Raw genomic sequence first — 11,906 nt, forward strand, 5'->3', positions numbered from 1 at the left:
GACCCTGAACAAAGGCTCAGCCGATCATTGTTGCAAGTGATACATATGCGTATTGCTTCATTCACATGCCATACTCGGCCTCCTAATCATAAACGTAGTCTATCTTCCATACAAAATGCATTGCCCATATGCCCAAAAGGTCATAACCATATTCCAAAAACAAATAACCCATCCAATGTCGCCATGATATTGCGCCGTGACCCAAACATGAGTGATTCATAAATCAATCATCCAGATATTACCAACCCACCCACATTCCACCATGATTTTATCTTGTATCAAAAACAAGTGGCAGCAAATAACCACAAAACCGCTGTGCTCAAAGTATAAACAATGAAAAGGAACCACCACTGGGTATCAGAAGATTGAAAACGTGAGACGTGATGGACTAGTCGGCAATGTCGCGGCTGGAGTGGCTGCTTGATGTGCCGCTGCCTGTCACGCTCATGTGGTTCTTGGCCATGGAGACGAGCTTCCAGATACCGAAGGACACGGCTGCTAGGATGATGAAGAGAATGATGATAATGATGGCGATAACGTCGTTCTTCTTCATGTTGGCTGTTGAAAGTGGGACAATTGGTGAGAGAGGTTGATGTTGTGTATGGTGAGATTTAGGTGGTAGTGTTGTAATAAGTTGAGATTGTCTTTGTCGCTAACAATGGATTCAAGAGAGGTGTTTCAATCTGAGACAGTTAGTTCAAGGGTCCAGTTAGGCTGCTGAGGTACATGAGTAGACATACTCGGTCAAGAATTCTATTGTGGTAGAGTAGAGTAGAGTTGAAGCCCGAGTCAAGAGGTTGGAGGAGAGTCAATGTGGTGCAACTAGATGAACCAATCAATCACAAAGTCGTACAATAATGTCGTTCAAGTCGTAGATGTTCAAAAATCTCTCAATTCTTTATTCAAGAAAATAAGTCGTAAGATTCGTTTCTCAGAAAAAAGATAAACAAGATCAGGAACTGGAATGCGCAGTCTCACTCACAAACGGCCACTCACTCTATTATAAGTCGTTGCCCCGCCACCGTCTTTTTCTTACAGCCCAAAGGTAGTAAATGGCAAGGCTGGGAGGGGGGAGAGCTAAGCTCGCTGCAAGGGTCCCGCTGTGGAGACCTTCAGGGGCCTCTGACACGCTGGAGCACCTTTGGTTTTTTCCCAGCCTCGCAGAAAACGTCACCTCAGGACTCTTCAATTGACTGTTGTCGCGTCGAGACGCGTCTGGCTGACTATAAGCCAAGGATTATGAAAAGGCCCTGGTGTGCCGCACTTCCATGAAACATGGATATTGCTACAGCTGTGAATGCAAGGCACGAGTCTGAGATCTTCACATGAATGTTGCACACTATTAATTACTGCGGCTCAATTGCGTAGCCAACACGCTCCTTCATAAAAATACAGGCTTTAAATACACATGCTACGTGCGCCCTGTTTCTCCATGATCTGATGTCTTGTCTGAATACCAATATTCCGTTTCCTTTCCGCGTGTAGACGCATGATGAATCAAATAGAAAAATAGAAACCCTTCCGCGACTTAATGGCGATCGCCGATAACGCCGTCCCAGTTACAGCATCGGGTATCAGTACAAAACGAATACCTGAATGCGCTGCTTTGCTTTCTCTTCGCCCCAATCTCCCTTTCATGCCTGTACAAATGCCACTAGTTCTCTGTCCCATCAACCAGAGCCTTGTTCTCGTCTCTAATGATCTTGACATGGCGCTCGTAGAAGCGGAGCATCTGTATCACTTCACGTTAGTGAATGTGGCTTTTCCCAATCACCAGCTTACTGACCTTTTGCGGACATTTCTTGTAGATAACCTCGGTGTCGTGCTTGGTCTTGCGGCCGTTCTTCCAAATAAGATAAACGATCAACTTGCCGCTGCCTTCATCTTCGCAGGCATCAATTGTCTCAATTTCCTCCTCCCATGATCCTGCTGGAGGGCTCCAATTCTTCGCTGTCGCTGGAGTTGCCGAGTTGGCCGGATGCTCGCGTCGTGATCGCTTAGTTGTAGAGGTTGTGCTGGGGGTGCCATTGGTGGTGGCGCGGCGGCGCTTCTTCGTTTTTGATGCTGTTTCAGTCTCTTCCAAGAGTTTCTCACGGCCACCAAACCTTTCAAAGTAGGCGTCGAGGATTTCCTGGGCAGACTCTCTGGGAAGAACACGTCAGACAAGGCCTTGAGCAAGTCATGCGACTCCACCACCTACCTAAGATTCTCCTCAGGCTCCCACGTCAAATCTTTCTTGGCCTCGTAGCCTTCCCACTTGACTTGAAACTTCAGACTTCCCTGCGGCCGCAATTAGCATGTGACATCGAACTGGGCAATGGCTCCCTACGTCGTCGTCGATCAGGTGCTTTTTGATAGCCTCAACAACAAATCTGCAATATGTGAGCTTTGGCCCTTTCGACCGGTTCGCTGACATCGTACTCATCCTCGTCCAGATCTTCATCTTCATCCTCGTCCTCTTGGCCGGACGCCTCTTCTGGTTTCACGTCGTCGGGCTGATCTACCGCAGCAGCCGAGGTAGACTTCTTGCGGCTGCTCGCGCGAGGAGGTGTAGTATACTCTTCGACGTCGGAGGATTCCTCATCACTAAGAGCTGCGCAAATAGTCAGCAACAGCAGAATACCAATTGCGCCGGAATCAAGGGCTCTATCATGCGGTAACCGGAGACGCGATCGGGATGCGCCCATCGCTTGTCGCTTGCGACAGGCGTCGGTGGTGGTGAAAGGCGCAAAAATAATAATAGTAACATACCAGGGGGCATTTTGAAGATTATTGATTGACGTGTGCTACCTTAGTCTGCCTTAAAATACTTTGTAAATGATTGCAGATTTATGGTGTTGACCATGCGTTTGAAAACAGGCGGCTGCGGCACCTCAATTCCGCGATAGAAGAAATAACGATCAGTGGAGGAGAGGTCGTCGCGCTTCGTTGGAGAGCTACAGCCCGCTTTTGGAAGACGGGAGGCTGTGCCTGTGGCTGTAATTGAGGTGTGGCACAGAGCACGTGACCCCGCGACAACATCTGATGAGGGACGCTTCCCTTTTTCAGACGCTCAATTAGCCCTGTGCTACTTTATCTCATCGGCGCGTTGCAGTTCTCGTCAATCTGCTGGCTACACTCCGTTTGTTCCGTTTGTTCTACTTCGTTAGACTTCCCACTGTAGCTCTCGAAGTTATCTCGGCCCCTGCAAAGTGAGTGGAGGGCAAATAAAAGACGATTGGAGGACGGCCAATTCTGGAATCAAACAAAAGCAAAGTTGGCAGAATATGCAAGTAATATTTTATTTCGGGGTAAGGGCATATTGTCGCATACCAGTGTGCCAACTACTTGATGCCATTCTTCTTTCCTTTTGTTTGACTTCCATGACTTGGTATCAAACGCAAGCTGGAGCTGCAGTGGGCAGTAAAGTAGTAGTTGTGGTGCACCGGCGGCTATCATGTATAGTCTCAGGTTAAGTAGAGTTATTTGCCATCTTGTCGCGCTTGCGGCTCAAGTCAGGGGCTAACAGAAGACAAACGGATGAAGCTCACCAATAAGCTTTGCCGATGCCCTGTGAGAGCCGGACCTTTCCTGCTTTATTCCAGAAGCCCTGAGCTGCTCAGCTTGGAATGTGAACCCGGCCTTGGACTGAACAGGCGAATAGGGTTGATAGATCTAGGATGAAAACACGGATGAAAGTACGGATGAGAATTGCCGAGCATTGTATTACCACATGAAAAGCCAACTCCAGAGAAGCAAGTTGCGTTGCGTCTGCAGGCTGTAATTAAAGATTGCAAGTAAATGACGAGTGAGTGGCTCACTGATCTCTATGTGAGATAGTGCTGCTGCAGTGGTAAAGGGGCATGCAGAAGCTCACCGTCTGCTGGTCCTATGTCGTGTCTCGGACATGGATCCAATGCCTAATAGCAACCCCATGGTCGGTGCCACCCATGCTTCTACTTGAGAGCCAATCTTGTGCAAGTTCGGGCGCCTAGCGCTCAAGGACTGCCGATGGCAGCGTCCAGTCGGTTCAGAATTTGTTTCCCCAGGCCACCTCAGTCTCTTTGTTTGGGGTTCAGAGATGAGACGTCGTTGGCTGCTTGGATCGATAAATGGTTTGACCTTGTGTCACTTTATTAGTGCTTGCCTTTGCTTGAGACATACCCGACACTTGCTTTGACTTTACTTTAGCACTAAGCTTACATAAAGGGGCTGCACCTGGGGAACCAACTGAACCCACTCTATTACGATATGCAGGATTGAGGCGTCATCAAAGGCGGGCTGAAAGCCCAATTGACAAAGGTAACCAAACGGTGGAAGTGAGGGATGTCATGTAGGGCACGGAGTAGCAAACGCCAGATCCACGATCTAGAGAATTAAGGCCGATCTTAAGGCATTACGTCTTGATCCGACAAACACATAATTTTCGCTTTCGTATGAAAAGGAGCTCGTATTAGGGACTGGATCTGAACAAGCTGTCAGCCTTCAAAACTTTGATTGCGAGCAATGCAAGTGGAGCTTGTGAAATAATCAACGGTCATGTTGAGTTTACCGTAATTCAGTCACACGGGAATGGAGAGTTAGTTACGGGGCAGATAATAGAATTTTAGCTAAGACGTCCATAATTTTAGAACGAGAGATTGTCGTATTTATAGCTGCATATCCTCCTCCCTTTTAGTGACCCTGAGCCGATCACCACCAATGCCGATGTCCAAACTAAGATGGCAATGGGACTTTTGATGAAGTTCATACATTCTTGAAAACATTCTGTTCGACAAATATTTCCAATCGAAGCTTGATCTCTGTTGATCACATCATTTCTGAAGATCTCACCGTTACAACCCCTAACGTTAGATCAAAATGCTCGCCCTGCCCTCCAAGGAAGCAATTGTTATTGGAGCACCCATCAGCGACAGTTGCACCTCCCGACGGCGCTAGGACGGACCTCTTAGAGCAGCCCGATCAGCGCTAAGCGAGCAGCGGGAGAGACATCCAGACGGCGGGACGGCCACTAAGCGTCAGGGGTACCGTTGGTGCTAACAGCGCCAATCTGGGGCCTGGGGGTCTTGGTTGGATCCGCCCCTGAACAGCCCGAAGGAGGAGAGGAGCGAGGAGGCTTTATTTTAAAATGGAGAGGGGGAAAAATCCAAAGAACAATTAAACCTAGCGATGCTAAGAGACCTGGCTTCCCCTTTAGTCTCCCGCCGCCTCTAAACTTCCATTGCCTTTAACCTCTCGAGCCTCTATCTTCCTTTCCTTTCATCCTTTCTTTCTTGTTCTCCCTTCCCGTCCGCTCTTTTAGACTCTCAACTTCATAACAAACTCCCCACCGCCTCCTTCCATTCCTTCAACAATCTTCATGCTCAGTAATTTTGCATGAACGTCCATTGACCTTCCCTTGCGCCCGGAGGTCTCGGCCCCAATACGCTCGTTCTTTTCTCTTCAACCTTCGCTCGCTACTTATGATTGACGCCTGTAACGCTCCCCAATTGGAGCTGCAGCCACTTTTTACATTGTTGTAGTTACTGCCTACCCAGACCATTCCCCCGCGGTCACCGTATTTTCGTATTCTTCTCCCCCTAATTTTCGATATTGGTCCTTCCTGACAACTACCGTACCCTCAAAATGCCCGATTCTACGCCCCAAACGGCCGACTCAGGAACACCCAAGGCCGGTGCTCCCAAGGACAAGAATTGCCCCTTTTGTGGACAAGCATTCACCTCTTCTTCGCTCGGTCGCCATCTCGATCTGTACATCAAGGAGAAGAACCCAAAACCCGCGGATGGGATTCACGATGTCGATGCTATCAGAAAGCTTCGTGGTAGCATCACCAGACGACAGCCCCGGGGCTCCCTTGGTGGGAGGCGTGAAGCCTCAACTCCTGTGGGAACGCCTAGAGCAAATGTCGTAAAGGATACACCCCTTCCCGAGAACGAAGACTTCCAATCCCCTGTTCTCTCCAAAGATAATCAACTCTCTGTTGACTCGACCATGACATATGCGCCAGCTTTTCAGCCAACATGGGAGGCAACTGGCGTTATGAACGACATCCCGAAACGAGGCAGTTGGGAGAGTGATGCCGCACCTGAGCCACCAAAACGCCCTGGCATGCAACGTACTGTTAGCAAACAGGCCATCCAAAAAGCCCAGTTTGATGTTAAGCAAAAACTTTCCGACGCTATGGATACAGCCCGTGCCGCGGAGCTCGCGTTGAGGGAGCTCCTCAGCTCTTGGAGAGCAGCCAAGTATGAATTCACGTTTTTGATGATTTTGCTTCTGTAGTGCTAACATAAGGGATAGGGTACAACTTGACAGCAACTCGATGCCATTCGATTTCGATCCCTTATCTCTCGATTTCCCTGCCCTCACTCTTCAATGCCTACAGCCCCCACCGACCCTTTTCTCGTCCACCCAACATCCTACCTCCACATCTTGGTCAGTCCAATCGCCAGGGCACCGCGAATACGAGGCTCTGCGGACTTACTTCGCAGGAGAGTTCAAGGCTTGGAAAGTAACATGTGCTTCTGCTACCACCGCCGTAATGGACGAGTTTAAATACCCCCCTTCGACAAACAACAGTTTCCGAAACCCTCGGGAGTCGATCCGCAAGGCTGAGAAAATGGCCGAACAACTTGAGGCGCAAATCGATGAACACCTCCAGTCAGCATACGCAGTTTGGGAGACTCTTCCAATTCAACGGCAGCAAGAACTTTGGATTCTGGAGTTAGCCCGTGGAGTGGGAAGAAAACACAAGGAGGCCGAGAAAATGAAGGAGAAGCAGCACCGACTCAAACAAGAGAATGCCAACCTCAAATCCCAGATTGAGCAACTGAACAAGTTACAGCAACCAAAGGAGTTCAGGCTTGCCCCACCAGTCACAATTCCGCTTGAAAGGGAGCTGCTTTCCCTTTCTTACGAGCAGGCTGTCAAGGGCGGAAGGGCTGTAGGTTTCTCTATCGAGGATAGCCAACTCGACCTCGGTTCTCTCGTGACAAGATCCATTGAGCGTTGGAAGAGTGTCATTGCTTCTTCAAGGGCCAATGCTGCTGGGATGAATGCCCAGAGGACGTTGGAACAAGCCAGCCAGAATCAAGCCTCTTCCGCTACTGTCAACGGTGCTCAACCAACGCCACAGATCCAGACGCCATCTCAGCCACATTTCCAAGCACAACAGCAACAGCAGCAACACCAACCGCAACGACCACAGCTTGCCAAACGTCAGTCAACAACTAGCATTAACGGTGCTCCAAGCGAGCATGCCACTACTTCGGCCTCGACAACTGGGCCCTCCTCGATCGCCGAGGCCAGTGATCAAGATGCCGATGCAGAGATGGAGGATGATGATAGCTTCGCCATGGTGAACGCCTCTCCAATCAAGCCTCAACCACCTGTCCAGCAACAAGCAACTCTAGAGGTACCACGCACACGGCCTGTTCAACAGCAGCAACAGCAACAACAACGAGCCGCACAGTTTATGATGCCCAACGGAACTGGGAGCCCTATCAACCGAACGGCCATTAACATGAGTCGTTCAATGCCAAATATGAATATGGCAATGCAAAATGGAGCAATGCATGGTACAGACATGGCCATGGCAATGCAGGGGGTACGCGGGGATGCCATGTTTTTAGAATAAAACAACGTTTTCAGTTGGGCGGTTAAAGTTGAGAATCACAATAGTTGATTGGCTAACAAAAATACACAAGTAATGACGAAGACTCAGAGCTTGATACAACTTGCTCATGATTCAATAATATGACCAATTCGGATAGCTCACTACTTCTCTTGCTTCGTTCTCGTGGTCTTTTGCCGTATATAGACATTTCTACCAATGGTTTTATCTGTGGCTGAGTGCGCTCAAGAATGAATGCCTGACTAAAAACTTACCCCGCGATTGTGGCGCCCAAACCAATGGATTTCTTCTGCCCCTCCAATGCCCTGACTGTTTCCACTGACTCACCACATCCATCACAGTTTGACTCAATTTGCCGGCAGCAGATACTTAAATCAGGAACTGTCGCCTGATTTGGAGACCTGCCACTTCAATTATCTCCCTCGCGAAACGAGACGCAATCATGGCTGACGCTGCTGCCCCCCCAACCGAGCAGGTCTCCAACCTGCACCTCGATGAGGTAACTGGTGAGAAGGTCTCCAAGACCGAGTTGAAGAAGCGCCAGAAGGCCCGCCAGAAGGAGGAGGAAAAGAAGAAGAAGGCTGCTGAGCGCGGACCTGCTCCCGCTCCCAAGAAGGCTGCTGGTGGTGCTGAGGCTGCCGAGAAGGACCTCACTCCCAACCAGTACTTCGAGATTCGATCGAGGAACATCAACAAGCTCCGCGAGACCAAGAGCCCCAACCCTTACCCTCACAAGTTCAATGTCACATACGATCTACGAAACTTTGTCAAGGAGTTCGGTCACCTCAAGTCTGGCGAGCATGCCAAGGACAAGATCATCCAGATCGGTGCCCGTGTCCACGGAAAGCGAGCATCTGGTTCCAAGCTTCTTTTCTACGATGTCCGAACAGAGGGCGTCAAGGTCCAGATTATGTGTCAGGCGCAAGAGGTGCGAGAGGGAGCTCCCGCTTTTGATGCCCAGCACGAGCACCTTCGCCGAGGTGATATCATTGGTGTTATTGGCTACCCCGGCCGGTAAGTTACTAACTAACCCAGAACTATAAAACATACTAAATAGCACTGTAGAACTGCTCCTAAGACCAAGATTGAGAAGGGAGAGGAGGGTGAGCTGTCCATCTTCGCGACTGAGGTCGTCCTCCTGACTCCTTGTCTCCACGCCCTCCCCGATGACCACTACGGCTTCAAGGATCTCGAGCAGCGATACCGCAAGCGATATCTCGATCTTATCTGCAATGAGAAGGCCCGTAATGTCTTCGTCACTCGATCCAAGATGATCACATGGATCCGCCGATACTTTGACGAGCGTGACTTCGTCGAGGTTGAGACTCCCATGATGAACCAGATTGCTGGCGGTGCCACTGCTAAGCCCTTCACCACTCACCATAACGAGTACGACATGCAGATGTTCATGCGTGTCGCTCCTGAGCTATACCTCAAGATGCTCGTTGTTGGTGGCCTTAACCGCGTGTACGAGATTGGACGTCAGTTCCGAAACGAGGGTGCTGATCTCACTCATAACCCTGAATTCACCACCATTGAGTTCTATCAGGCCTACGCTGATGTCAACGATCTGATGGACATCACCGAGGACATGGTTTCTGGCCTTGTCAAGTACCTTACCGGTGGCTACAAGACCACCTTCCACACCCAGACTGGTGAGAAATACGAGGTCAACTGGGAAAAGCCCTGGCCTCGATATGAAATGATTCCCACTCTGGAGGAGGCCACCGGAGAGAAGTTCCCTCCTGGTGACCAGCTCCACACACAAGAGACCAACGAGTTCCTCAAGAAGATCCTCAAGAAGATGAACCTAGAGTGCACACCTCCTCTCACCAACGCCCGCATGATTGACAAGCTGGTCGGTGAGTTCATCGAGGAAAAGTGTGTCAACCCCTCTTTCATCACTGGTCACCCTCAAGTCATGAGCCCTCTCGCCAAGTATCACCGTGAGATTCCCGGCCTGTGCGAGCGTTTCGAGGCTTTCGTTTGCAAGAAGGAGATCGCCAACGCCTACACTGAGTTGAACGATCCCTTTGATCAGCGTCTGCGTTTTGAGGAGCAAGCTCGCCAGAAGGACCAGGGTGATGACGAGGCTCAGCTCATTGACGAGAACTTCTGTACCTCACTTGAATATGGTCTGCCTCCTACTGGTGGTTGGGGTATGGGTATTGACCGAATGGTCATGTTCTTGACTGACAACTACACCATTCGTGAGGTTCTTGCTTTCCCCTTCATGAAGGATGATAAGCTGGAGCAGAAGAAGCTTGCCGCTGAGGTTGTTGGCATTGAGCCCATGCCTGAGGAGGGCATTGGTAAGCCTGACCACTCCCTCAGCCTAGGATAAATTACTAACTTGGTTGTGTAGCTCACAAGTAAAATGGGAAAATGGGATTTACTGTGTTAAGTGATAAGTTGGAATGCATGATTTTACGCTGTGACAACGACATAAGAATCGCGGACTTCCAGTCTGATGGAAATAGAAAGAAAATAAAACGCTTGTATAAGCTCTGCTGAGAATCCTTTCAAGAGTCGAGTGTGTCCAAGATGTTCATTATATGTGTCGTTTGACCAGCTTACCAGCTTTCTCTTTCGTTATTCTATTGATGCTATTGGGTACCATATTGTACAAGAGTAATATACATGCTGTTCTTCGGCATTTTACAATGTCGCCAAATCGTTTATTTGGCAGCAGCCTGCTTCAATCGCTGCTCAAGGAGACGAAGAGTGGGCTTGGGAATATGGAGTCTGTGAGCCAACACCAGTGCCATGGTCAGCACACCAAGAGCGCCCGCCTGATGAGCTGCGGCAAGGGAAATCGGCACCATGTAAATGAGAGTGCTGATGCCGAGGGCAACCTGAAGAGATACAACGTGGAAAAGGCCATCGGCGCCCTTCTTGATGTTGGCGGGGAGGATAGCCTTAACACGTCTCGTGCGCGCATAGATGAAGAGCGAGAGGATAGAGCAGAAGGTAGTCACAGCAAGAATTCGGTGGTTCATCTGAACAGTGCTGGGGTTCTCGAGCATGTTGCGCCACCAGAGATCAGACTGATCCTCCTTGCGCGAGTAGAACTTGTCCCAGAGCTCCTGCTTAGGAGGAAAGAGACCAAGACCCATCTTAGGGAATTCGTTGTAGATCAGACCAGCATCGAGACCGGCAACAAGACCGCCAGACATGGCAGTAATGAAGGTCAGAGTAGCAAGGGCGAAAACGACCCGGCGCATAGTGCGAAGACCGGGCTGACTCATAGCAGCGATCTGTTTCATGGCTGCTTCGGGGTTCGCAAGCCAGCGACGAGTTCGGAGAACAGTCAAGCCAGAGAGAAGCATCCAGGAGTAGCAGACAAAGGCGGTGGCAAGGTGAGTAGTAAGACGGTACTGGGAGACTCGAGGATGAGAGCCAGGAGCAAACAGATCATCCTTGAGACCAGACTTGACCATCCACCAGCCGATAATTCCCTGGAAACCGATCAACGCAGAGATTCCAGCAAGGTTCAATGCCATTTTTGGTGTAACTTTGCGACGGGCGACGAGGTAGGCAGTAGGAAAGACAAAGGTCAGGCCAATGAAGCGACCCCAGACACGGTGAAACCATTCCATAAAGTAGATCTTCTTGAATTCTTCGAGGTCCATATGAGGGTTGAGAAGCTTGAACTCGGGCGATGCACGGTATTTTTCGAACTCGGACTCCCAGTCTTCTTTGGACATGGGAGGAAGCGAGCCGGTGACAGGTCTCCATTCCGTGATACTCAGGCTGTTTTAACGTTAGCTGGCGATTCAATTGTTCGCAACAGGACGCAGGAAAGCATACCCAGACTCGGTCAAACGTGTTAGGCCACCAAAAACGACAATACCAAAAACACTAACAGCGCTGCCGAGGAGCCAGTAGCCCACACCCTTTGGATTGGAATCAGGCCATGCTTTCTTGGTAGCTTGAGAGACAGAGGGAGATGCACGGGCTGACACCTGCTCGGCGATAGTTCCAATTGGCTTGTTGATAGCGGAATCGGCATAGGATCGAGATCGGATAGCGTTGAGAACGCGTGAGGGCATGCTCCTGGGAGCACTTCGAAGACATTGGTTGCAGATGAAGAACTTTGAAGGTCCAGACGCTGTGGCCGAAGCCTGGAATAGTAACCTCCGGAGCCCGGGGGCAAAGGAAGACGCCATTATCAAAGCCAATGTTCAGAGGTTGAACGAGGAGGAAAGACAGGAATCGAATTGGAAGACGAAGAAGAAGTGGCTCACTTATAGATCATACGAGACCTTGGCCATAAATTCGACATCCGATGTGA

The 11,906-nt window shown here is 49.8% G+C and overlaps 4 protein-coding genes across 4 annotated transcripts; 2 read left to right on the plus strand and 2 right to left on the minus strand.

Annotated features, from left to right (window-relative positions):
• Positions 1-1,463: 1,463 nt before the first annotated feature.
• On the minus strand, positions 1,464-2,976 carry BKA55DRAFT_249965 (uncharacterized protein). The gene is made up of 5 exons (XM_046185353.1): positions 2,422-2,976; positions 2,330-2,372; positions 2,201-2,280; positions 1,787-2,144; positions 1,464-1,732 (listed from the first exon to the last, which is right to left on the minus strand). The coding sequence occupies exons 1-5, from the start codon at positions 2,685-2,687 to the stop codon at positions 1,655-1,657; spliced, it is 825 nt and encodes a 274-aa protein (XP_046054115.1). The 5' UTR covers positions 2,688-2,976; the 3' UTR covers positions 1,464-1,654.
• Positions 2,977-5,130: 2,154 nt separating this feature from the next.
• Positions 5,131-7,826, plus strand: BKA55DRAFT_558874 (uncharacterized protein). Its single transcript, XM_046191887.1, has 2 exons — positions 5,131-6,224; positions 6,280-7,826. Exons 1-2 carry the CDS (start codon positions 5,605-5,607, stop codon positions 7,613-7,615), a joined length of 1,956 nt encoding a protein of 651 aa, XP_046054116.1. The 5' UTR covers positions 5,131-5,604; the 3' UTR covers positions 7,616-7,826.
• Positions 7,827-8,054: 228 nt separating this feature from the next.
• Positions 8,055-10,123, plus strand: BKA55DRAFT_718861 (uncharacterized protein; the record flags this gene model as incomplete). Its single annotated transcript, XM_046200948.1, has 2 exons — positions 8,055-8,626; positions 8,678-10,123. 2 exons carry the CDS (start codon positions 8,055-8,057, stop codon positions 9,954-9,956), a joined length of 1,851 nt encoding a protein of 616 aa, XP_046054117.1. The 3' UTR covers positions 9,957-10,123.
• A 167-nt stretch (positions 10,124-10,290) lies between these two features.
• BKA55DRAFT_685846 (cytochrome oxidase assembly protein-domain-containing protein) lies at positions 10,291-11,781 on the minus strand (the record flags this gene model as incomplete). Its single annotated transcript, XM_046198856.1, has 2 exons — positions 10,291-11,365; positions 11,423-11,781. The coding sequence occupies 2 exons, from the start codon at positions 11,779-11,781 to the stop codon at positions 10,291-10,293; spliced, it is 1,434 nt and encodes a 477-aa protein (XP_046054118.1).
• Positions 11,782-11,906: the final 125 nt, after the last annotated feature.

Source organism: Fusarium redolens (assembly GCF_020744475.1).
Source record: "Fusarium redolens strain MPI-CAGE-AT-0023 chromosome Unknown BKA55scaffold_3, whole genome shotgun sequence".
In the NCBI taxonomy this organism is placed as follows: domain Eukaryota; kingdom Fungi; phylum Ascomycota; class Sordariomycetes; order Hypocreales; family Nectriaceae; genus Fusarium; species Fusarium redolens.

What these genes read in the sequence shown, in the direction of transcription:
- BKA55DRAFT_558874 (XM_046191887.1), top strand. Translation starts at nt 5,605, where the DNA reads ATGCCCGATTCTACGCCCCAAACGGCCGACTCAGGAACACCCAAGGCC. An exon ending in AGCTCTTGGAGAGCAGCCAA is followed by an intron (nt 6,225 to 6,279) that starts GTATGAATTCAC and finishes CATAAGGGATAG; the next exon opens with GGTACAACTTGACAGCAACT.
- BKA55DRAFT_249965 (XM_046185353.1), bottom strand. Translation starts at nt 2,687, where the DNA reads ATGGGCGCATCCCGATCGCGTCTCCGGTTACCGCATGATAGAGCCCTT. An exon ending in GAAGATCTGGACGAGGATGA is followed by an intron (nt 2,373 to 2,421) that starts GTACGATGTCAG and finishes CACATATTGCAG; the next exon opens with ATTTGTTGTTGAGGCTATCA. An exon ending in GAGCCTGAGGAGAATCTTAG is followed by an intron (nt 2,145 to 2,200) that starts GTAGGTGGTGGA and finishes TGTTCTTCCCAG; the next exon opens with AGAGTCTGCCCAGGAAATCC.